This window comes from Thalassophryne amazonica, chromosome 7 (genome assembly GCF_902500255.1).
Source record: "Thalassophryne amazonica chromosome 7, fThaAma1.1, whole genome shotgun sequence".
Taxonomy (NCBI): domain Eukaryota; kingdom Metazoa; phylum Chordata; class Actinopteri; order Batrachoidiformes; family Batrachoididae; genus Thalassophryne; species Thalassophryne amazonica.
Genome location: NC_047109.1, coordinates 63,757,988 through 63,782,351, shown reverse-complemented (window position 1 = coordinate 63,782,351; position 24,364 = coordinate 63,757,988). Strand labels below are relative to the sequence as shown.

At 40.8% G+C, this 24,364-nt stretch overlaps 1 protein-coding gene across 1 annotated transcript in view; it reads left to right on the top strand.

Moving 5' to 3' along the window:
- The window catches only part of dgkb (diacylglycerol kinase, beta), a 290,604-nt gene that overhangs the window by 155,112 nt on the left and 111,128 nt on the right, over positions 1-24,364 (top strand). Inside the window, exons 11-19 of the mRNA XM_034174329.1 lie at positions 1,964-2,052; positions 2,324-2,440; positions 2,702-2,800; positions 3,574-3,675; positions 11,034-11,107; positions 11,695-11,769; positions 16,630-16,715; positions 17,302-17,391; positions 18,564-18,724. Of these exons, the coding sequence (XP_034030220.1) occupies positions 1,964-2,052; positions 2,324-2,440; positions 2,702-2,800; positions 3,574-3,675; positions 11,034-11,107; positions 11,695-11,769; positions 16,630-16,715; positions 17,302-17,391; positions 18,564-18,724 (893 nt within the window). The remainder of the gene's footprint in view (positions 1-1,963; positions 2,053-2,323; positions 2,441-2,701; positions 2,801-3,573; positions 3,676-11,033; positions 11,108-11,694; positions 11,770-16,629; positions 16,716-17,301; positions 17,392-18,563; positions 18,725-24,364) is intronic.

Genomic DNA, 24,364 nt, shown 5'->3' with positions numbered 1-24,364 from the left:
TCCTGTCAGTTCAGCGTAAACACCAATGTGTCACGGTGTCTCTTTGCAAAGCCACACTCATGGGGCACTTAGACAAATTTCACATCCACCTCGACAGTTATTGTCTGCAGACTGTTTTCATGATGATAGTGCGAATGGCCACACATTTTCTAAGGGCCATGCGAGAGGTGTTAGATGTTCATGTGTGTCACCTGGAATTCGGCCGACACCTGCCGCGAGATGGTTCGATGGGCTCTCACAGGGCACACTCTGTCTTTCAGCCACTGGTGTGCGCACATAGTTGTAGCAACAGGTGTATGAGGCAGCTACGATTTTACCAGTTTTGCACACGATTCCTGTTTCATGCGCACTTTATGCGCAAATCGACCAAATTCACACTATGTGTGAAAGGGCCCTAAAGAAGGACACCAGTAGGAGATGCCACCAATGCACTCATGACATCTCTGAAGGTGGTACATGCCTCTGTGGCTATGATTAGACAAACTGGACACAGTGCAGCATTTGTCTGTTGCATCATGTCACAGCCTCATGCTATATTATATTAATACAAGAAATAAGAGCAAATCTCGGCTCAAGTCTCCTGTTTGTTTTTTTAAAGAAAATCCTTATCTTTGCCACACCACCATGAAACATTATAATTGTTAATTCAACAAACAACATTTGCACTATAAGCATTTTCTTCTGCACTGAACTGATCTCCTGTGTAAAGGGAGTTCTGGACTCTTATTTGGTGTTTCTTCAACATCATCCACTTTGGAGCTGTTGCAGTGGAAGATGTTGAGGAAACTGCGTGGCATCCAGGACAACACTCCCCAATCCCTGCATGCCACACTGATGTCCTGGTAGAGCACCTTCAACCATAGACTGAGACCACGAGGTGCACCACAGAACGCCACAGATGGTCTTTCCTATCTGTGGCAATTATACTCTATATTTCCTCCCCCTTCTGCAGTATGAATACTTAACAAACAGAGTTATTCAGTTACTCAGTTATGTGCAATATTGGGGACCATCTTGTGAAAATGTCTCCAGTCATTTCACATAAATTTGTTGTACCTATTGTATTAAAAAAAGCAATGTTCACTGTTTACTGTTCAGGACTCTGGCAAAATAATTTCCTTCGGATTAATAAAGTTAATCTTATTCTTATTCTTATGTATTTCCTTGATGCATCTGGAGATAAGCACGTCAGGGCCTATATATGACTTCCCTTGCACGGCCAGTTCTTAAGTACTGCTGAATCCAAACAGACTTACCATAGTACAATACTGTTTGAATTTCTTAATGATGGTGCAATTTAAGTCCAAGATGTATTAAGTGATTTGGAAATCTTCATGTATCCATCCCCTGACTTGTTTTTACCTTGTCCATTTTGTTATGGGCTTTAAAAATGTCTGTAACTCCTAAACTGTTATTGGCATGTCTTTGGTAAACCCCTTTATTAAAGATAAAAGTTGTCACTCCAAGAAGATCTAGCTTACTTCATTTCACCTCTATTGTGGTGGTGTACAGAGGTAAGATTACAGAAATTCTGTTACTGTCCATTTACTTATGAAAGTCCTATATAGGCCCTGGGGCTCCTTGGTGCCAGTGCATATCTCCAGATTCTATAGGGTCAAGTGAATGAGAATATAATACTCCCCTCGGACAGGACACAAGTTCAACGCTGGTTCCCCAGCCAAGGCCACTACCCATTTACAGCTGGGGGTGACTGAGGCAATGTACATTAAGTGTCTTGTCCAAACACATTGACAGGTAGCATGAGTGGCATTCGAACCCAGGACTACATATTGGCCCGCCAACTCCTTATCCACTCGGCTACCTGCTGTACTTATGGACTTGATTGTCCATGTGTGCACAACATGGCACCTTTACAAAATGATGTGCTATTTCTTTATATTTTATCTGGTGTGAAAGAATCATAAATCATTAAAAAAATTCTTCTGTCTGAATTATATTTCAGTTTGCAAGTATACCGTCCATGAGCGCTGTGTGGCTCGAGCTCCGTCGTCTTGCATCAAAACCTATGTCAAGTCCAAGAAAAACACAGAGGTGTGTCCAATTGGAGTGTTTACCAGTCGGCACGCTTGGCTCGACGATGCAACATAGAGCTTAGGATGAGTGCTTCTCTTCCTCTAATGGAGTTAGAACAACTCAATTTGCTTCTAAGCATCGCTAATTCCATGTATAAGCCTGCTCATTTAAAACCAACCATAACATGAATTGATTGGCATCTTTCTTGCTTGTATGTTCTTGTTATGTGAACATATTTCTTTTCTCACTCCCTTCCCTCACCGTATGCGGCCTTTCCATCTCTCTGCAGGTAATGCACCATTTTTGGGTGGAAGGGAACTGCCCCACCAAGTGTGACAAGTGTCACAAAACCATTAAATGTTACCAGGGCTTGACTGGGCTTCACTGTGTGTGGTGTCAGATCACGGTAAGACACCACCTGAGGAGAGCCAGCCTCCTCCTCATTATAGTCCCACTGCTCCTTGTTGTTTAGGGTTTGCTGTTTGCACCTCTGATACCTTGCAAGCAAGCTCGCCAATTTACACCCAGAAAAAACTTGTTTGTGGAAAATCAAACAATGACAAATGTGATGCAAATAATCTCAGATAATGCACCTGGAAAAGCCGAGTTAAATATGTACTGTGACTGACACAAGTCTGCTGTTAAAAACAGTTTTCATCTCCTGCAGCTCCATAACAAGTGTGCCTCCCATGTGAAACCTGAGTGTGACTGTGGACCCCTGAAGGATCACATCCTGCCCCCCAGCTGTATTTACCCCGTTGTACTGGTAAGTACACACCGGTCACTGCTCAGCGTTTCTGTGGGTGAGTCAGTTTGTCCACCACACTGAGTTTGGACACAATCATTGGTTGTTTTTTTCCACTCAACTTGTGAAAAACTACTTCCTCACTTATCTGTCATTGTATGTAGCTATACAGTTAGATTTTAGTTAATTTTTCTATGTTGTAAGATGTTCTTTGAGATTTCTGCTGCCAACCCCAAAAATGCTAGAGGTGACAATATAGTAGGGACAGTTTCTTTCGTAGAAATTATTAATTACCGTATTTACTCCATTAAATGCCTTGAGGCCTGCAATTTTCGTGAAGGGGTGTTTATTGATGATAATTTGCATGTGCATGCATGCATGTATGCTGTACACAGTACAGCCTTATGGTACATATGGATATTTGCATGCAAGAGATGCAGCGCAGACTCAAAAAGAATGTTTTTCTGCATGCTGTAGTTGCTATACAGATACATAAAATGGCTCCGCTAAAACATTGGTACTCAGCAGCGTTCAAGCTAAAAGAAATGAAAGAAGCAGAAGAGAAAAGTGAGAAGCATGCTGCTCGGATTTTCCTAGTCGATAGGAAACTTGTCCGGGAGTGGTGTAGGAACAAAGATATTTATTTGTGCATTCTGATTTTTTTTATTTTATTTTATTTTTACATACTTAACAATTCTTCATGTGTGGGATAATTTCAAAATTTGAAGACAAGTAAATATTCATTTGCAAACATTTTAACAGTATTACAATTATTGATCTGCTCTGTGCCACAGGAAAGGCAGTCAACACTGAGGAAAGACTCGCGGTCCAGCCAGTCAAGTCGAGGGAAGATGCAGCGAGGCAACTCTGTCACAGTGGATGGTCAAGGACTGCAGGTGACTGACACTTTGGAAAAACTGCAGTTTTCACATTAGGAGCCATTAATACTTCCTCTGATCAAATGTTTTTTTTTTTTTTAATAAATACAGTGAAGGGCACCAAGGCACAACCCAGTTAATCACACCTAGCAATGAAAAAAAAAGGATTTTTGTAGAACAAGCTAAAACTGTTATGATAAAATAAGTGTGAGTAAAACTTCCTGCCACTTTTTAACAGATCTGTATGGAATATTATTCAATATCATGATTTTAGACAGCAATATGATTAATCATCGGCCCTCCATTTATGGATAGCAGCCCGCCATTTCATTATTAATTAAATTAGCAACCCAAGACTTGCCACATTGTGCGATGATACCATGGGATTACAAAAAAAAAAAATAAAAAGCCTCCATTCCAGAGCCATTACAAAGTAGTGAGGGGTTAATGGCATTATCGGTCTGCCTTTCATTATTGGCCCACCTTTGGCAAGCTGATTTAGAGTATCAGTGTTCACGCAAAATAATGGTAACCTCCAGGGAATGCCCTAGTAAGTGAAAATAATTATCAATATATACTGACCAGATTCAACAAATTTCACAAAAATAAATGTATTTTTGATGGTGGATTACCTCACTTAAGAAGGTTTCAAGTGTCAGCTAAGTAAGGATTAAACAACGAAAAGCCATGCATTATACGGTTTGAATGTATGACGCGGAGTCTAAAACACCACAACATGAAGCGTGACTTAACTTGCCGAACTACGTGTGCGTATATGCGAAAATAATGCACGCCAGTTAGACATGAAATTCTCACTGACCATGGTATAACTGATTTTAATGACTTCAGTGAGGCTTAGGAAAGGCTTGAAAGCTACTTTATTTTAGCTGTATGGTTCAGAAAATGGTAGGCAGTTACATAACATGAAACGTTGCATAATCCTTTAAACTCAGAATTATAAGAAAGACGACCCAATCTTGATTATCAATAACATAATTAATGGCTAATTTAACGGTAGCTCATCTAGCTATAGTTAGCCTACTTTTGTGATTTACACTTTTATTTTACATGGTGTAGGTTTTTAATGGTTTTTCAGTTTATGGGTTCTTTAATAGATATCAGCAGATAGTATCTAAGTTTGGGGTTTCCATTAGAAAGCATGTAGAGTATGGATTTTGTCTTCCAATAGTACGCTCGCAGGGTCAATTTCAGATAGATACCTAAAACATATTACATCATAGCTTCTGTTTCTATAACAACATAACCATATTTATAGCTTAGTTTTTCCACGCCTGTCGGTGACGTCATTCGCCTGTGAGCACTCCTTGTGGGAGGAGTCATCCAGCCCCTCGTCGGAATTCCTTTGTCTGAGAAGTTGCTGAGAGACTGGCGCGTTGTTTGATCAAAATTTTTTCTAAACCTGTGAGACACATCGAAGTGGACACGGTTCGAAAAATTAAGCTGGTTTTCAGTGAAAATTTTAACGGCTGATGAGAGATTTTGAGGTGATTCTGTCGCTTTAAGGACTTCCCACGGTGCGAGACGTCGCGCTGCGCTCTCAGCCGCCGTCGTCAGCCTGTTCAAGCTGAAAACCTCCACATTTCAGGCTCTATTGATCCAGGACGTCGTGAGAGAACAGAGAAGTTTCAGAAGAAGTCGGTTTCAGCATTTTATCCGGATATTCCACTGTTAGAGATTTTTTTAATGAAAGACATGCGGACGGGTCCGCGCGTCGGGACGCAGCCGACGCGGTGCGGCGGCACAGGAAAAACACCTCCGTGTTGATAACCATTTGTAAAATCCAGGCGGCTTTTGATGGCTTTCAGTGGAGTGAGTATATGAGAAATTGTTTAACAGCAGGACATGTTCCAACTTGTCCTTAAGGCTTTCAACAGAGGTGTTTTTCCTGTGGCGGAGCGTCGCGGCGGCTGCGTCCTGACGCGCGGACCCGTCCGCACGTCTTTCATTAAAAAAATCTCCTTTAACAGTGGAATATCCGGATAAAATGCTGAAACCGACTTCTTCTGAAACTTCTCTGTTCTCTCACGACGTCCTGGATCAATAGAGCCTGAAATGTGGAGGGTTTCAGCTTGAACAGGCTGATGACGGCGGCTGAGAGCGCTGAGCGATATCTGAAGCTTTTGTACAACAATCTTTTCCACATGAATTCATTTCATCATAAAAGACGGAGGAAACGATCAGAGAAATGTGGCTACACGTGCTGCTAGCTGCTGCATTCACTGCACATCTGTCATTTCATAGTGTCACAGAATATTGTCTCATTTCTGCTTAAAACTGACTTTAGAATGATTTTAAAAGGTTTAACTTTGTCATCTGATGGTTAATAATCCCATTAATCCATTTGATCACTTTGGCTGAAGAGACTCTGTCTCAGACAAGCTGCTGTGGTCCGAAATGACACATGCGCAGTGGAGACAGGGCAGACCAATTTTTTTTTTTTTTTTTTGGGGGGGGGGGGGGGGGGGGGGGGCGTTCGGTCTGTGACACCAGCACCTTAAACAAGGCAGGGCATAATTCAAGGCCTTTGCTTATCATTCCCTGCACTGTAATATGGTGTTAGTTTCACACATAACCCTGGGTGTGGCGAACCAAACTGCTTTTGATCAGATACCTCTGCCGGGCTGCAAACCCTCCCCAGAGCATGATGTGCACCTGCTGAATGACTGAGAGTGCAAGGGCTGTGATTTGTCACTTTTACGTTTTCACTCCTTCCTCTCCCGTCACATTTTAAAAGTTTTTGTAGTGCACCTGCCAATTACATTTCAATTATGGATCAAATACATTTGGCAGAAAAGTCTGCAAATATGACCTACTTCAAAACAAGGAGTCAGAAAACGATGCTCAAATGACATGCAGTTAATGGAGAAAATTGTACGTACCATTTCGTTGGTTTGGTGGTTGATGATTATATAAAGAAGTGGTGCTCACTGAGGGACAAATTAATCCAGAAAAAAAAAGCCGCTGTTCCTGTGGCAAATTGCATAAAGACACGACGGAGAAATTTAAAAAGGTTACATGCACGTCGACCTCATTGCATGGCCACAAGGTTACAGAGTTGCAGAAGCATAATTCAGGCTTTAGGTTTTTAAGATACCACTCCACAGGGGACTGAGAAAAAATGGATTTTGTCCATTTTATACATATAGCAGATTTTGCCTGTTTTATACTGTACATATAATGGATTTCGATTAGAACGGACAAAAACGCTGGTCCACCTGAATTCTTTATATGCAAGTTTTACTATATTCAACCTCATTTTGAAATTTACGTGGTGTGTAATCTGAGCACAATGTAAGCGCAGGGCACAAAGGGTTGTATTTAGTCTTTTAATTGTGGGGGCTGTTTTGGTAATACCATGAAATACAGCAATTACATTGTAATGTGTCACTGCAGTGTGCACTTGAAACTGGTGCATTACTTTTTCGATGGTTGACTTAAGTGAAATATTCTCTGGTGAGGGAACAGGTCTGTACCCAAATCTTCAAAAGTCCAGGCAGTTCTCCTGCTCCTCCTGGACCATGCCATGGATAGCCCCAGCTTTGTGTTGCCCACATGTAAACGTAGTGGGGAAGAAGACCAGCCCAAAAATATGACACAAAGCAGAGATATGAAGGTCAGGGTCAGGTCCAAGGGCATGCACTGCTGCAGCTCTTCACCACATCCACATACTACAGAACCACCTTGTGTCCTGCATGGTAACTACCCGAGATATACAACTGATCCATCCCCACCTCTCGAAAGCAGCCATCTGTCTGCTACAGCCAAGTGAAACATGGACATCCTGTTGGCCTTCATCAGCTGCTTGGCTCCTCAAAAACTGACACACTGCATGTTGGTTCATGCCCAGAGAAATGTGTCACATTGCCAAAAGGACGCACCTGACATTCCCTCACAGTACAACTGATACTACTCATCTGAGCCTCCCTAATTCACTGATCATTTGACACAAAATTTTTCCAGTGATACCCAAGGATCCCCTGAAGAGACCTTGTTTTAAGACCATTATGTACATAGGTGCACATTTGAGCACAACTGCATTCGGTAGTTAAACAGCCATGGACTTTTGATATGAATATGACAAATATGTCAGCTGGACAATAGCAGTGATGTTTGTGCTACCCTGTGTGATGGGTATTACGTCCAAGCTTAATATATATTGAAGATATTTATATTACTGTAGTACCTCACAGTTGTTAACTTCAAATCTACTTGCAACTTAATTTTTCTGTGTTTTGAAATTAAACATAATTGGTGAAGGGATGTGTGATGGGGCTCCACAGGCCCTGCTGGTAATCAGGATCACACAGCACAGCCTGGCCTGATCCTCTCTAATATCTGTCAGCCAGCATGTTGCCGATGGAAACCTGCCGCCGTCTGTGGCGACTGCTCGTCTACGTGTGGCTGGGAGAGAAATATGATGAATCGTGTCACAGCCACATCCATCTCTGCCTCTTGCTGGCTAACCAGCGTAATAATCAAGATTATTATTTATAATTACAGGAAGTAATGGATCACTCCAGCCAGGACAGTGAGCTCATTAATTCACCCTTGGCCTACTGAGATAGCGGACAGGGGGAGTTAAGCGCTTCATCTGTGTCAGGGAGCGCACCCGGCGAGTTGTTACAGGAAAACCGAGCAGGGCCGCGGAATTAGAGCAGGTTTAGATGGGACTGTGTGAGTTTGGCCTCCAGTGTTACAGGTTCTGTCCATCGACAAACTGAAAATACTTTTTCATGTGCATTTCTCCTGATGCTTGAAACAAACTGCCCTGACAAACCTTCAGAATTAGCACATTACTTTCAAACTAAAACGTGCGATATTTTCACTTTGTAAAAATGACAGAGTTGACGTTAATGTTTTGTGTATAAATCAAAACTTTTATAACTTTATAAAACTATATAAATCAAAACCATAAGTGAAAACGGTTTTGCTTTTGATGTCTCCTGCCAAACGTCTGGAGCACTGTATGTTGAATATAAATTACTTTCTTTCTTTTTTTTGACAGCCAGGCCCCTTCGGCTGGGGTAGAGTTAAACTCATCTCCTCACAGCTGCCTGACTGCTGCAAAACACGTAACAGACAGGAACTAAATTTAAGGTTTACAAATGTTTTTGACCGTACGGCTTTATTAACTATGGCAGCAAAAAAAACGTTAGTGGACGGAACTTTAGCGGAACTAAATTTAGTGGAAGCTAATTGGTCCGCTGATGGTTTTAGAAGTTAGCTGAAAAGCTAAACTGCTAACAAAACGTTAGCTTTGCTAATTAGCGGATTAGGGGAACTGGGCCCACAACTGAATTTAGGTGAAAGAAAAGTTGATTTGAGCTAGTTTGAGGGTCTTTTTTTCATGATGGAATCCAAGTATGATATTTAGATTTTGGTGAAATAGTGTTCCCACCTGCACTTCCTTGGTTAAGGACAGATAACCAGAGGACTGTTCAACCTGAGCACCCTCTACTTTTGCTTTAGCGTATCCACAAGTTTTTATTTTATTTTATGTTTAATTCAATTCCAGCACATTTTTCACACCAATTACCCCCACAGTTTAAGAACTTCCCCTGGTGAAAAATAAACAAGCACCCTTCTTGGCTGAGGTAAAATAACCAAAAAGACTGATTTCTGAGTCATGAGTTAGCAGGCTGAGGCTACTGACTGGTTCAAGAGTTCAATCTTTGTCTCATCAGAGCAGAGAATTTTTATTTTTCATGGTCTGAGAGTCCTTCAGGTGCCTTTTGGCAAACTCCAGGTGGGCTGCCATGTGCCTTTTACTAAGGAGTGGTTTCCATCTGGCCACTCTACCATACAGGCCTGATTGGTGGATTGCTGCAGAGATGGTTGTCCTTCTGGAAGCTTTTCCTCTCCACAGAGGAATGCTGAAGGTCTGACAGAGTGATCATCAGGTTCTTGATCACATCACTGACTAAAGTCCTTCTCCCTGATCACTCAGTTTAGACAAGCAGCTAGCTCTGGGAAGTGTCTTGGTGGATCTGAACTTCTTCCTTTTACAGTTGATGGAGGCCACTGTGCTCAATGGAACCTTCAAAACAACAGAAAAATTTCTGTTCCCTTCCACAGATTTGTGTCTCAAGACAATTCTGTCTCAGAGGTCTCCTGTCCTGTGCACCGGCAACATTTCCTGTATATTCGTTTTGTGAATTGTTTTGTAAACTGTGTTGGTAGCATGGCCCAAGCAGAGGGTCACCCCTTTGAGTCTGGTCTGCTTGAGGTTTCTTCTTCAAATCATCAGAGGGAGTTTTTTCTTACCACTCTCGCCTGTGCGCTTGCTCTGGGGGTAGGTAAGGTTAGACCGTACTTGTGTGAAGCACCTTGAGGCAACTTTGTTGAGATTTGGCGCTATATAAATGAAAATAAATTGAAATTGAAAAAAATACAGACAATTCCTTTGACTTCATGCTTGGTTTGTGCTCTGACGTGCACTGTCAACTGTGGGACCCTATATGTAGTCCGGTGTGTGCCTTTCCAAATCATGTCCAGTCAACTGAATTTACCCCAGGTGGACTCCAATTAAGCTGTAGAAACATCTCAAGGATGATCAGTGGAAACAGGATGCACCTGAGCTCAATTTTGAGCTTCATGGCAAAAGATGTGAATACTTATGTGCACGTGAATTCTTAGTATTTTTTAAAAGAAATTTTTATTTTTATTTTAAATAATACATTTTAATAAATTTGCAAAAATCTCCAACAAAAGCAAAAAAAACAAAAAAACAACAAAAAAATGTTTTTCCCGTTGTCATTAAGTGGTATTATGAGTAGAATTTTGAGGAAATTTTTTTTTAACATAAAACAGAAATGTGGAAATAGTGAAGCGCTGTGAATACTTTTTGGATGCACTGTAATTTTCCAATTTAAAATTTTGGAATTTGATCACACAATACTGATTGCAGTTACTACCCAACCCTGGTTAATAAACAGTACATCCAATGATTTCTAGTAGCAAAAACCTATTGAATGGCTTGTATTTAACACAACAGCTTCTATGACAACCAATGCTTGGTATAAACTGCAGCAAAGATGGAGACAGACTCAAAGATTGTCAAATTGCCAATTTGTACAAAACTGTGATGTGAGCTGTTTTAGTCTAACAGGTGATTTTTTTTCCTTTCTTTTTTTCATTTTCACCATCCCTCTTTATAATTAAGTGTTACAATTAACACAAGATTAAATTTGGGCTTCAGCAAAGAAATTTGCACCTTGCTGTATCCAGATGTCTGATGGAGGAAGACTCTGCAATAAATACCTGCCATTGTTTGGAAGTGCTGTCTGTCGTGAATTCCTGTGAAACAACCTGCAACCTCCAAACACCAATGGTTTGTTTTGATATCTTCCACTCAGATCACAACAATAGAGGGCACTCATCCTCTGCTAGTGTTTGTCAATCCGAAGAGCGGGGGCAAGCAGGGAGAGCGGTAAGTACACAGCCTGTCTCACCATGCTACAAGAGGCCACTAAGCTTCACTCGGCAGCCGCAGAGGGACGGCAGCAGCATGGCCTCTGGCTGCCAAGTGCTTTAGGCTTACTTATTCAAATAAAAACACAATAACATTTACCTAAAGCACCAGCCAGTTCCAGCGCCACCTCACGCTCCCTCCTCCACCACCCTCACGGCTGTCACGTCGCTGCCTCGTCCCCCTTCTTTTACCCTAGGCTAAATGGGTTATTACTGAAACATATTCATTCACTCCTTATTACGCCGACCCTCATTTGTTTAAATTATGAGATCAAAATATGACTCTGGCCAGTTGATGTAATGAAATTGAAATTAAAATGAATTAGTCTTTCTAATGGTTTGTCCTCAAGGGGAATTTTGGTATGTCCCACCCTGCTGCCCAGTCCAGTACTTTGTCAGGCTCTGATTGGACATTTGTGCATCACTACTTGTGTTACAAAGCTGGACCCAAAATCCACATCCTCGTGGACGACATGATTTTTGATTGTTTGCATTGTGTTTTTCTGTTTGACGCCAATGTGATCCTCCTGAATTTCATTCACGCAGGATTTATAGAAAGTTCCAGTATCTTCTGAACCCAAGACAAGTGTACAACCTGGCCAAGAATGGACCTATGCCAGGGTATGTTGGAACTGTGAAGGGTCAAGTGTGTTTGACAGTGAAGTAGTTGATTCTGTTTAAATCCTGATTTTCCTGAAAAGAAATCAACCTCAGACTTATTATATGAAATGGCAGCATATGCACTCATAAATAATACAGGATACATGAAGAGAGAAAAACGGAAAGAAAAAAAGGCACTGTGCAAACATTTTAGGCACATCTCATGTCTCAAAAGCTGGTAAAATTAAAAGATGGAGAATATCTAAAAACTTGTTTTGAAATGATATGAATATAAATATTTCTTAAAATATCTATATAAATAACCAAAAATTTATTCGTTTTCACCTTTTGACAATACATCTTTTATTGTAGATGATGAAATAATATTTTTTAGTGATCATCTGCAATTATTGTAAAAAAAAAAAAAAAAAAAAATAGAAAATCATTTGGTGTCACATAAAACAATAATTTTATTATTGACCTATCATTGGCAACCACTTTTTGTCATAATGTACCAGGCAGGATACATTTAGATTTTTATTTTTTATTTTTATTTTTTTTTTGAATGAGGTTTGTAATTTCATAATTATCTTTAACTGAATATGAAAAAAATGTTTTTGTTTTTTTTAAAGCCACATTAGATACTTATTGGAAAAGGAAAAATTGTACTTTTTTGTTAACATGGCAATAGAAAGAAAAATATCTACAATGCTTTTAACTTTTGTACATTCTCACTTTTTCTCTCTCACAGAAAAAAAATTAAAATAATAAAACAACCCAACTCATTTTCATTGTTGCTGTAGTGTGTTTTCACATTCCACACTCCACTGATTGTGGATATTATACTCTTAGCAAAATATAAATAAATAAGTTTGGGAATTTTAACATTTGAATATACTATAACTAAAATGATTACATTTTACATTTATATTAAATTTTAATACATCGAAGGGTACAATTATATATGTAGATCCATTGCTATGTCAAGATTTAAAATGATTATTTTTATTCATATTGTTGTTGGGTTTAATTTTTTGTCACTGAAAGTGTCAAATACATGTTATGATTATGCATTGTGTGATTTTAGTTTTAATAGATTTTTATGTGATGCATATTATTAATAATATCCAGAAAGGAAGAAAATCAGGATTCAGTGGTTCACAGATCAGGTCTGCTAATGACCTTCTGTTTACAAACACACTGATGTTTTTGAGTTGTTGTTCGCATATAATATGTCGCACCATATGCAGGGGAGGCCCGCGGTATTAGCCCTCTAACTTACTTCTCATGGACAGTAAAAATACAAATGAGGTGAGTTCACGCATAACCAATCCTGGAGACGACGGCGTCATGCCGTAGGCTGAGACGAGTGCTGGCTCCATATGCATAAGTCTGTATGTGAGCGGAGAGATGGTGACATAGATGACTGATGGATAGAGAAGGGTGAAATTCTCCCCATACCACATGTGATCGCGCATACAGACGAGTATCTCACTGCAGGCTGTAGGTGCACCCCACGTCGGCTTTGCAACACTCCACATCTGTGATTAAGAAAATGAATGGATTGTTTACATGCATAAGGCTTTTTCACTTTTCCGTTTGTGTCTAGCAGCGTTTAAACACACAGGAATGCATTGGCGCCGTGCTGCCACGTTGTTTGGCTTTGATTAGAGCTGAAAACAGAATCTTTGTGCCTCCTTATAAAAAATATATACACAGCGGCACATTGCAGGATACACAAAGCTCCAGCAGGTTTGGGCGCCGAGAAGAGCGACGCTCGTGTTACACACTGCTCCGCCGCCGCTGACACTGTCGCTGCTGCCGCTGCTGCCGCTCGAAGTTTTTCTGACTGACCTTGTGTCTGCTTTGTGTCTCTTCTATTGACATGTCTGCTGTCCAGAGCTGAGCTCAGGGCCTCGTCCTTAGAGCTGGTGACCTTCCCCCACTGTAACCTTGTTAATATTTTGTTGAGTGCACGCGCTGCAGCGCACGTTAGTGAGGTGAATGGTCACCATCGGGCACCGCAGGCCGAGGCACACTGCTGTCAATTAGCTACTTCACTAATGCAATTATTGCAAATTAAGTGTTTGTTTCTAGGTATTTAAATATGCCCAAAGTTGCCTTTCATGTTTGCAGCCGTCTGTTTTGCGTCTAACATGGTTTGTGGTCCCAGTTGGAGAGTAATTGAGCGAATCATTTACCCGCCATATGAGGCTCAGAGGCTGGCTCATTCAGTTAGGGCTTTGTTATTGTGAAGGAACGGAAGAAGTTGGACTGAACATTGCCCGTCATGATGCAATTAGTCCTCAAACAGGCAGCGTAGCTCGGTGAATGAATAATTGTCAATGCCACATGTGTTATTTTGTAGAATTAGGCAGGCTTTACAGGGAAGCATTGTGTTGTGTTAAGGGTTGCCTCAGAAATAGGCTCATGATCTGTACTCAAACAATACATCTTAACGTCTTTTAAAGTATGATCACAATTAGTCCAAGCTCAGATTTGAATAAATGTTTGTTCTTTTAGTCATCCAAGAGGTCAGATTATGTTTTCCTCCATTTTTGCTTGTTTGATGGTTGATTTGTTTGCAAAATTACCCCAAAACTGATCAACCAAAAAATAAATAAATAAATAAATAAAAATAAAATTTATGATTTGGATTTTTTTTTAATTAATTTTTTTGCATGAAACAAGAATGAGAGTCAGTTAAATTTACGCAGTTCCTTTCTTATTATTTCATAATCCAGTCAACACCTTGGGTAGTTGGAGCACCCACCTGATCTTAAAGATGTTGACTCTTTTTTTGATGTTTCCCAAAACTGACAAAATTTCTTTGTGCTAGTTAACATAAAGTAGCATTATTTCTGTAATATATCACAAAATTACAGTTAATTTTCTGTATTCATTTTGAGGGATTCAGTGGCAGATAGAGTGAGTTTGTTCCATTAGATCTTGCAGATACATGCACATGCATAAAGTTCACAGTTTGTCACATATTTGATGGAAACTGAGAATTTTTGCCTCATAACAAAACATGTAATAAGGCTATGATGCAACTTTCATCTCAGTAAAAGCATAACAGACTGTCCTTTCTGAGAACATTGAGAAAATTTGGTATGTCAGCCAAAATTCTCAGCAACTTTTACAAGTGTACGATTGAGAGTGTCCTTATCACTGCCATCACAGTCTGGTATGGTAATTGCACAGTCCAAGGCAGGAAGGCTGTTCAGCGTGTGATTTAGACCTCACAGTACATTTCAGGGGCATCCTTCCCTCACTGCAGCACATTTACCAAACCAGAGTCCTACGTAGGACACACAACCTCTTCAGGGACAGTACACACCCCCAACACTCACTCTTCACATTCCTACCATCAGGCAGACGCTACAGCAGTCTGAAGTCCAGGACTACCAGGCTGGTGAACAGCTTCTACCCACAGGCCATTAGGCTTTCAATAACTCTCTGAGAAACACACTGACCCCTCCACTACCTGAGTGTTTTTTTCACTGCCATTCTTCTCCTCATCATCATTAGTGTCATAATTATTGTATGGCCTTGCCTTGCAATGTGGAGCGCCTTGGGGCAACTGTTTGTTGTGATTTGGCGCTATACAAGAAAAAAGTTGATTGATTGATTGATCTGCCAAGTATTTATTATAATAGCTATGTTCACTACTTATGCATCCATGCAGCTTACGACTCCTGCACAGCAGGAATGCTGCTTAAAACTACACAATATTGCACAAAAGTGACAATACTGTAGAAACTACACATCCGCACATCCTCTAAACTGTACATCCTTTAGAAGTGATTATTTCTCGCTAGCTTTTACATAATTTATGACAACGAGGATATATTTACACACAAGCAAAACAGAGTGTTGCAGCTTGCTACCAGCCTGTGATGTCACCATGCTAACATTTGTGAAATGCCTCGTGAATAAGGTCAGAGGTGTTATTAAGTTACAAAAATAGTGTTTTCAGTTTTAGAAGTCTTCATTTCTCATTAGCTTTTACATAATATATGTCAACGAGGATATATTTACACACAGAGTTTTGCAGCTAGCTACCAGCCTGTGATGTCACCATGCTAACATCCGTGAAATACCTTGTAAATAAGGTCAGAGGTGTTATTAAGTTACAAAAATAGCATTTTCAGTTTTAGAAGTGTTCATTTCTTGCTAGCTTTTACATAATATATGACAACGAGGATATATTTACACACAGACAGAGTTTTGCAGCTAGCTACCAGCCTGTGATGTCACCATGCTAACATCCGTGAAATACCTTGTAAATAAGGTCAGAGGTGTTATTAAATTACAAAAATAGCATTTTCAGTTTTAGAAGTGTTAATTTCTCGCTAGCTTTTACATAATATATGAAAAACATGTATATAAACACACAAAATGAAGCGATTTTGGAGAGACCAGTCACTGATGTCATGGCACAGTGCTATTCTGATTGGTTGTCATGCCTGATCACTCAAAAACAAACCTGAACAGATTGAAACAGAATGTGACTTTTTAACCTCTTAAAATAATTCTTAAAATAGGTCAAGGTTAGTCATTATTGAACCTGTCCAAGCTTTGTGTCCGAAGAACATTCCCTGTGAATTTGAAGACTCTGGCAGTAATAGGACTGGACTTATGCTGAACACGGACAGACGGATGGACGGACGGACAGACGGATTGTCAGATGAAAGCCTTCACAATACCTGATGGCCACATTTGATGGCCTCGGATAAAAAATGGAAAACACAACATAACGACACAAACACCACTGTTGTACACATGACCATAAAAATGCCAGTAAGACAAAGTGTCATTTTTTTGAGGGATGTGAGCCTAAAATGAGACAACTAATAACTGGACTGTGCTTGTTGACAGGTTGAACTTCTTTCGAGACGTTCCTGATTTCAGAGTGCTGGCATGTGGTGGAGACGGCACGGTGGGTTGGATACTGGACTTCATAGGTACATAAAAGTTTCTACATGTCTAAATATGAAGAAAAGATGTTTCATTCAACAGCGTTTCAAAGTTTCAAGCCTGCTGATGTGCTACACCACAGAATATGTCCAGTCGTACATCAGAGTGGAGATGAAATGTGTTTTTGAAGAATTAAATGTGTTTGTTTTCAAGAGTATTTTTTGTTATTTTGCCTGTGTTTTATGCTTTATATACAAACACTTTCATTACAGCCAAGCCTGTGTATTCAGGGATGGTAAAATGGGATGATTGCTTGAGTTGGAAAACAACATATTAGTGTTCATTAAAAAAAAAATAACCTGGCTCACTGTATTTGGTACTGAAGATGTCTTCAGGCTTTCAAAAATTGCCTCAATTTTTTAGCAATCAAAACAAAGAGTAATAGCTGTCAGCCAAAATGTGTCTCTTGAAATAACCTGTCAAACTTGACGTTCATGTTGTTGTTGTTGTTGTGTTTTTTTTTTTTTTAGTTTTACAACTGGGGGCTGCAGAATAAGCCTCAGAGTTTGTTTGATTGTTTCATGGTTTGGTCTTTTTTGCCACGTTGTTGTGATTTTTGTCCCCCTGCCCCAGACAAGGCCAACCTGGACCGGAACCCCCCTGTGTGCATACTTCCTCTTGGCACGGGCAATGACCTGGCAAGATGTCTGCGATGGGGAGGAGGTACCTGTATGGCAAGAAACTGACAGGACGCAAATAAAAAACATGTTCTGATTGTCCTTTTTTTACATTTATGTTGAAAGAAATAACTTTACCAGATCCAAAATTAAGATTTTTTTTTTTAAATGATCTTCTTTTGGCTGCTCCTGACAACACGAGGTTATCAGATAGGATAACCTTGTGGTTCTTTATTATATGGCTTCAACGCTATGCACGCTGTGATTGGCTGATTACTTTACTGATTATCCGGACCAGTTACCATGACAATAGGTCCACAACGCGTATTTTCATTACAAACCAGGAAGCAAAAAACACTATAAAAAAAAACCCTTTATATCTAGGCGATACTATAAGTTTGGATGTTTATATATATATATATATAATAGCCGTATAATAAAGAAATTATTAACCTTGCTTGCTCGGTCTGTATGGGGATACCAGATATTTCCCTGTACAGACCTCGCGGCCGGTTAATATTCCTTTAATATTTCTTTTCTTTTCTTGATGGTGTAAACTGTAAAATTTTAAGTTTACTGAACTTGAAAAGATTAGTTCAGGTAATTGAAAGCAAAACCCTAACTACCCATGGATTTGAACCATACACCTTCTTGTTGTGAGGCAGGTGCACCACCACACTATTTAAAAAAAAATCAGAAAATTCAATCTAGCTATTATTATGAGAGTTTGTTTTAGCATCCCCGATCCATTGCTGATGCTCTGTGAGTTTGCAGTAGATATACGAGTAGTCAGTTATCACTTGTGAGTGGCTGCTAGAGCACGGTTCTGAAAGTCAATGAGCACAGAGACATACATACTGTGTGGTAGTAACTTCCTACTTCAGCTTACTCTATATTCTCCAGTGCACTGTATTTCTCATGTGCTTGCTTTAAATGTCGTGTTTTGCTTCGTATTGGAGTTGAGGTGTTTAGCGTGTGATAATAAAACAGTTAACTCTTCATGAAAACGTGATGCTGATGATCTAGATTTATGTTGTGATTTGGGAAAACATGATATTAAAATGAAACAACTTGATGCCAGTTTTTTTATATTTAAAATCCAGTGTTGGTGCAGGATACTGTACCTCAAAATCAAGATGGGCTTAATGACCGTTTACTTTTAAAGTGCAGGAGCACTGACTTTGTTTGTAATATACATGTATTGTTGTTCTACCTGAGGCTATGAGGGTGAGAGCCTCCTGAAGATCTTAAAGGACATTGAGAACAGCATGGAGGTGATGCTGGATCGCTGGAAGATCGATGTCACACCCACAGACAAAGATGAGTGTGGGGACCTGGTGCCTTACAGTATTATCAACAATTACTTCTCTATTGGAGTGGTGAGTTGCACTACTGTTAGTGTTGATGGAACTGTGGTATGAACATTTTGTTATTTAGCATGCAGTGATATAATCTGACCAAATTCATAGGGTTTTTATACATTCATGTATCAAAAGTTTTTTTTTTTGTTTTTTTTTTTGCATTGTTAAAAATACTAACATCTTCAGTTTTAGTAAGTATCGACATGTCATCGGGCAGCATGAAAGTATTCACAACGCTTCACTTTTTCCACATTTTGTTGTGTTACAGCGTTATTCTGAAATGGATGAAATTCATTTTTTTTCCCTCAAAATTCTACTCACACTACCCCATAATGACAATGGGAAAAGCATTTTTTTTTTTTTTTTTTTGATTTTTGCTAATTTATTTAAAAAATGCTAAGACATCACATGACCATAAGCATTCACAGCCTTTGTCATGAAACTCAAAATTGAGCTCAGGCACATCCTGTTACCTCTGATCATCTTTGAGATGTTTCAACAGCTTAATTGGAGTCCACCTGGGGTAAATTCAGTTCTTTGGACATGATTTGGAAAGACACACCTGTCTACATATAAGGTCCCACAGTTGACAGTGCATGTCAGAGCACAAACCAAGCATGAAGTCAAAGGAACTGTCTGTAGACCTCCGAGACAGGATTGTCTCAAGGCACAAACCTGGGGAAGGGAACAGAAACTTTTCTGCTGTTTTGAAGGTCCCATTGAGCACAGTGGCCTCCATTATCTGTAAATGGAAGAAGTTCAGATCCACCAGATCCTAGAGCTGGCCACCCATCTAAACTGAATGATCAGGCAGAAGTTTTTTAGTCAGGGATGTGACCAAGAACCCGATGGTCACTCTGTCAGACCTCCAGCATTCCTCTGTGGGGAAAGGAAAACCTTCCAGAAGGACAACCATCTCTGCAACAATCCACCTATCAGGCCTGTATAATAGAGTGGTCAGACGAAAGCCACTCCTTAAAAAAAGGCAAATGGCAGCCCACATGGAGTTTGCCAAAAGCCACCTGAAGGACTCTCAGACCATGAAAAACAAAATTCTCTGGTCTGATGAGACAAAGGTTGAACTCTTTGGTCTGTCATGCTGTGGGGATGCTTTTCAGCAGCAGGAACTGGGATACTAGTCAGGATTCAGGAAACATGAATGCAGCAATGTACAGAGACATCCTGGATGAAAACCTGCTCCAGAGCGCTCTTGACCTCAGACTAGGGCAACGTGTTGTGTGGGCCGCCAGAAGAGGAGGTACTGCTGGCCCACCACCAGAGGGCGCCCTGCCTGAAGTGCGGGCTTCAGGCACGAGAGGGCGCTGCCGCCACGGACACAGCCGGGGGTGACAGCTGTCACTCATTATCTCTTGACAGCTGTCACCCATCTACACTACATCATCTCACTTCATAAAGACCAGACGTCATCTCCACCTCGTTGCTGAGATATCATCTACCTGTGAAGGTAACTTCTCTGCTGTATTCAACTCTGACAAATAGTCTGAACTCTTTTTGCAGCCGTTTTCCTGTGGTGTTGCCTTATTTGGGGAATTGGTGTTTGGTGTGATCAGCAAAGGCTTTGCTTCACACTCCAACCAGATAAGTGGTTAGACAGGAGCTGCACGAGTGCGTGATTAGAGGTGGAGGTGACTTTCCACCTTCTGACTGTTTTTGTTACTGGGTGTGCACACACCCACATCTCACTGTTTGTGCTCCTCGCCAGCAGTACCAGATCCGACAGTCGGGGACGGTGATCACCTGGGAATTCGGGACTTGGCGGCTCCAGTATTCACCAGGTTCTGTGGCGGTGGAAATCGTGTGGTCCCGGCTCTTCTCAGGACAGACGTCTTCTATCCTCAAGCCTGCCCACACGTCACCTTGGTGTATTGACTGCTATCAGATTCTGTGATTGTCTGTATAATCGTTGTGCACATTCACAACATTAAATTGTTACCTTTTGGCTCATCTATTGACCGTTCATTTGCGCCCCCTGTTGTGGGTCCGTGTCACTACACTTTCCCCAACACAACGGTTCATATTTCAGCAGGACAATGACCCTAAGCACACAACCAAGCTATAAAAGGAGTGGCTTCAGGACAACTCTTTAAATGTCCTTAAGTGGCCCAGCCAGAGCCCAGACCTGAATCTGATTGAACATCTCTGGAGAGATCTGAAAATGGCTGTACACCGACGCTCCCCATCCAACCTGATGGAGCTTGAGAGATGCTACAAAGAAGAACGGACAAAACTGCCCAAAGATAGGTGCACCAAGCTTGTGGGATCATATTCAAGAAGACCTGAGGCTGTAATTGCTGCCAAAGATGCATCAACAAAGGATTGAGCAAAGGATGTGAATACTTGTGCTCACATAATTTTTTTCAAAAACTTTTTTCATGTTGTCATTCTGGGGTGTTGTGAGTAGAATTTTGAGGGAAAAAATGAATTCACTTATGCCATTTTGTTGACCATGCATCTCTTTGCCATTTTGGCATAAGGATGTAACATAACAAAATGTAGAAAAAGTGAAGCGCTGTGAATGCTTTCCAGATGCACAGTAGATATCAGAAGCTGTTACAGTTATGTCGTCATGAGTTTTTTTCGTTAGTGTTATAATTGTGAAAAAAAAAAACAGGTACCAACAGCTGCCTACTTGATCATGCATTATATTATTACATTGAAAGAAAAAAAAAATTCAACAGAATGTAAATTAAAGTAAAAATGACTTTTTTCAGCATTACAAATTTGCAAATCACTTATGATATGACTTGATATACTTGATAGACTTATTAAGAGGCCAGGTTTCTGCTCCATAAAGAAGGATGGAGAGGACTGAAGTGTTGTAAATCCGCAGTTTGGTCTTTCTTGAGATGAAGTGGTGTCTCCACAGCGGCTTCCAAAGATTTTCATGGCACTGGCTGCCAGAGCATGTCTCCTGTTAATTTCTGTTGTGATGCTGCCATTGCCAGTGACAGTTGACCCGAGGTAGGTGAAGGAGGTCACGAACTCCACTTCCACCCCACTGATGAGCAGTGGAAGTGGGGCTTCACCGCCGATGTGCATGAGCTTGGTTTTTAGCCAGCTGACCCTTAGGCCCAGTTTGTTGTCTTCCTCTTGGTATATCTCCAAAGTTTCTCGCAGCTGGTCTAGTGTGGAGCAGAATAGTGTGGTATCATCTGCATATTCGAGGTCCGTGAAGGGGTAACTGCCTAGTTGAACCCCAGAAACACGGGCACAGATCCGCTCCATCAGATGGTCAGTGATGCAGTTGAACAGATCTGGTCCAGCTATGCATCCCTGTGTCACTCCACTGTTAATTGAGAACCAGGTGGAGTTCTTGCTGTTGATTTGCACACAGCTTTCTGCATTGCTATAGAGCTTTTGAAAGAGAGTAATGATCTTTCGTGGGGCTCCAAGGATGGCAAGGATCTTCCAAAGTGATGCATGGTCAACAGTGTCGAAAGCCGCCTTGAGATCGAGGAAGGCGATGTAGAGGTGTCTATCTCAACAGAATTCATGTGCTTTCTCAATTATGAGACAGAGGGCAGAGATCTGGTCCATTGTGGATCGATTTGGCATGAAACCTGCCTGCTGGGGGCATTGTTTACTTCTGATGGCAGGAAGGGCTCAGGAGAGAAGTATTCGTTTGAAGATTTTTGCTGGGATGGAAAGGAGTGTGATACCTCTATAGTTGCTGCAGACCAATTTGTCACCCTTTTGTTTCCAGAAGGGGAGGATGATGCCCCGGGTCCAGTCTTCCGGGGAGCACTCAGTTATCCAAACCTCCTTTATGATGTAAGTGAGCCAACCAATAATGTTGTCACCGCCTAGTTTCAGCATTTCTGCTGTGATGTTGCAGATGCCAGGAGCTTTGCCATTTCTAAGTTTGAATAGAGCTTGAGCAACCTCTTCTTTAGTCACAGGGTCTACGCTGCAGTTGCAATTTGTATTGGCGTTTTCAGATAGCATGGTGAGAGTGGGGTCTGTTTGTGGTGCGGGGTGATGGGTGATGGTTCCTGGAGAGGAACCATCACCTTATCGTGGTGGAGAGGTTTGTGTGTCTCTATGACCCTGAGAGCTACAGTATGTTGTCTGGAGCCCTGTGCTCCTGGTAGGGTCTCCCTTGGCAAACTGGTCTTGGGCGAGGGACCCGACGAAGAATGGCTCAGGGCAAAAACCGACATCATTGTGTAAAGGATTTTACCGCGTGAGCTCAGGGGCATTTCAGAAAACCATTGTCAGTTAACACAGTTCGTCGCTACATCTACAAGTGCAAGTTAAAATTGTACCATGCAAAGGGAAAGCCATACATCAACAACATCCAGAAAAGCCACCGCCTTCTCTGGGCCCGAGCTCATTTGAAATGGAGAGACGCAAAGTGGAAAAGTGTGCTGTGGTCTGGTGAGTCCACATTTCAAATTGTTTTTGGAAATCATGGATGACGGGTCCTCTGGACAAAAGAGGAAAAAGACCATCCAGATTGTTACCAGCACAAAGTTCAAAAGCCAGCATCTGTGATGGTATGGGGGTGTGTTAGTGTCCATGACATGGGCAACTTACACATCTGTGATGGCACCATCAATGCTGAAAGGTACATCCAGGTTTTGGATCAACATATGCTGCCATCCAAGCAATGTCTTTTTCAGGGACGTCCCTGCTTATTTCAGCAAGACAATGCCAAGCCACATTCTGCACGTGGCTTCATAGTAAAAGAGTGAAGGTACTAGACTGGCCTGCCTGCAGTCCAGACCTGGTCACCCTTTGAAAATGTAGCGCATTATGAAGTACAAAATACGACAACAGAGACCGCGACTGTTGAGCAACTGAAGTCGTACATCAAGCAAGAATGGGAAAGAATTCCACCTACAAAGCTTCAACAATTAGTGTCCTCAGTTCCCAAATGCTTTATGAGTGTTTAAATTAATTAAATAAATTAAATATCTTGTCTTTATGGTGTATTCAATTGAATATAGGTTGAAGAGGATTTGCAAATCATTGTATTCTGTTTTTATTTACATTTTACACAATGTGCCAATGTCATTGGAATTGGGGTTGTATCTATCTATCTTCATCCACTATATATATATATATATATATATTATATATATATATATATTATATATATATATATATATATATATATATATCTCGTATATGACTCATTTGCAGAATATCAAAGGTGTGAGCCAACCAAAATACAAACATTAACAGTAACACTGAAAGTAGCATTTCATCTCTCAATAGCTGCTGACGTTTCTGTCATTAAAAAGTAATACTTCAGTACTTGATGGACTGCTTTTACTTCACTAAGATTTGCTCCACTAAGATTTTGATGGGTAAATGAGCCCTGTTGGGCAATGTGCATCTGAATAATTTTACAAAACTATAAACAGCCAGCTGACGTTTCCACTGTAATGACACTGATTTCATGTAGCTCGTGTTAACCATTACTGATAAATGTCAAGGGGAAATATGGTAATTGACATTTGCAGGTAGCAGAGGAGGAGGGGGCAGTGTGTGTTTGCAGACTGAGGCAGAGGAATAAGTGATGCATGGTCTTACAAATGTTAGTTAAATAACACCTCCAGCCTCACAACCATAATGATGACAACAAAGGATATTAGAGAACAGGTCCTGTTAACATTGTGAGAGAGTAACCGA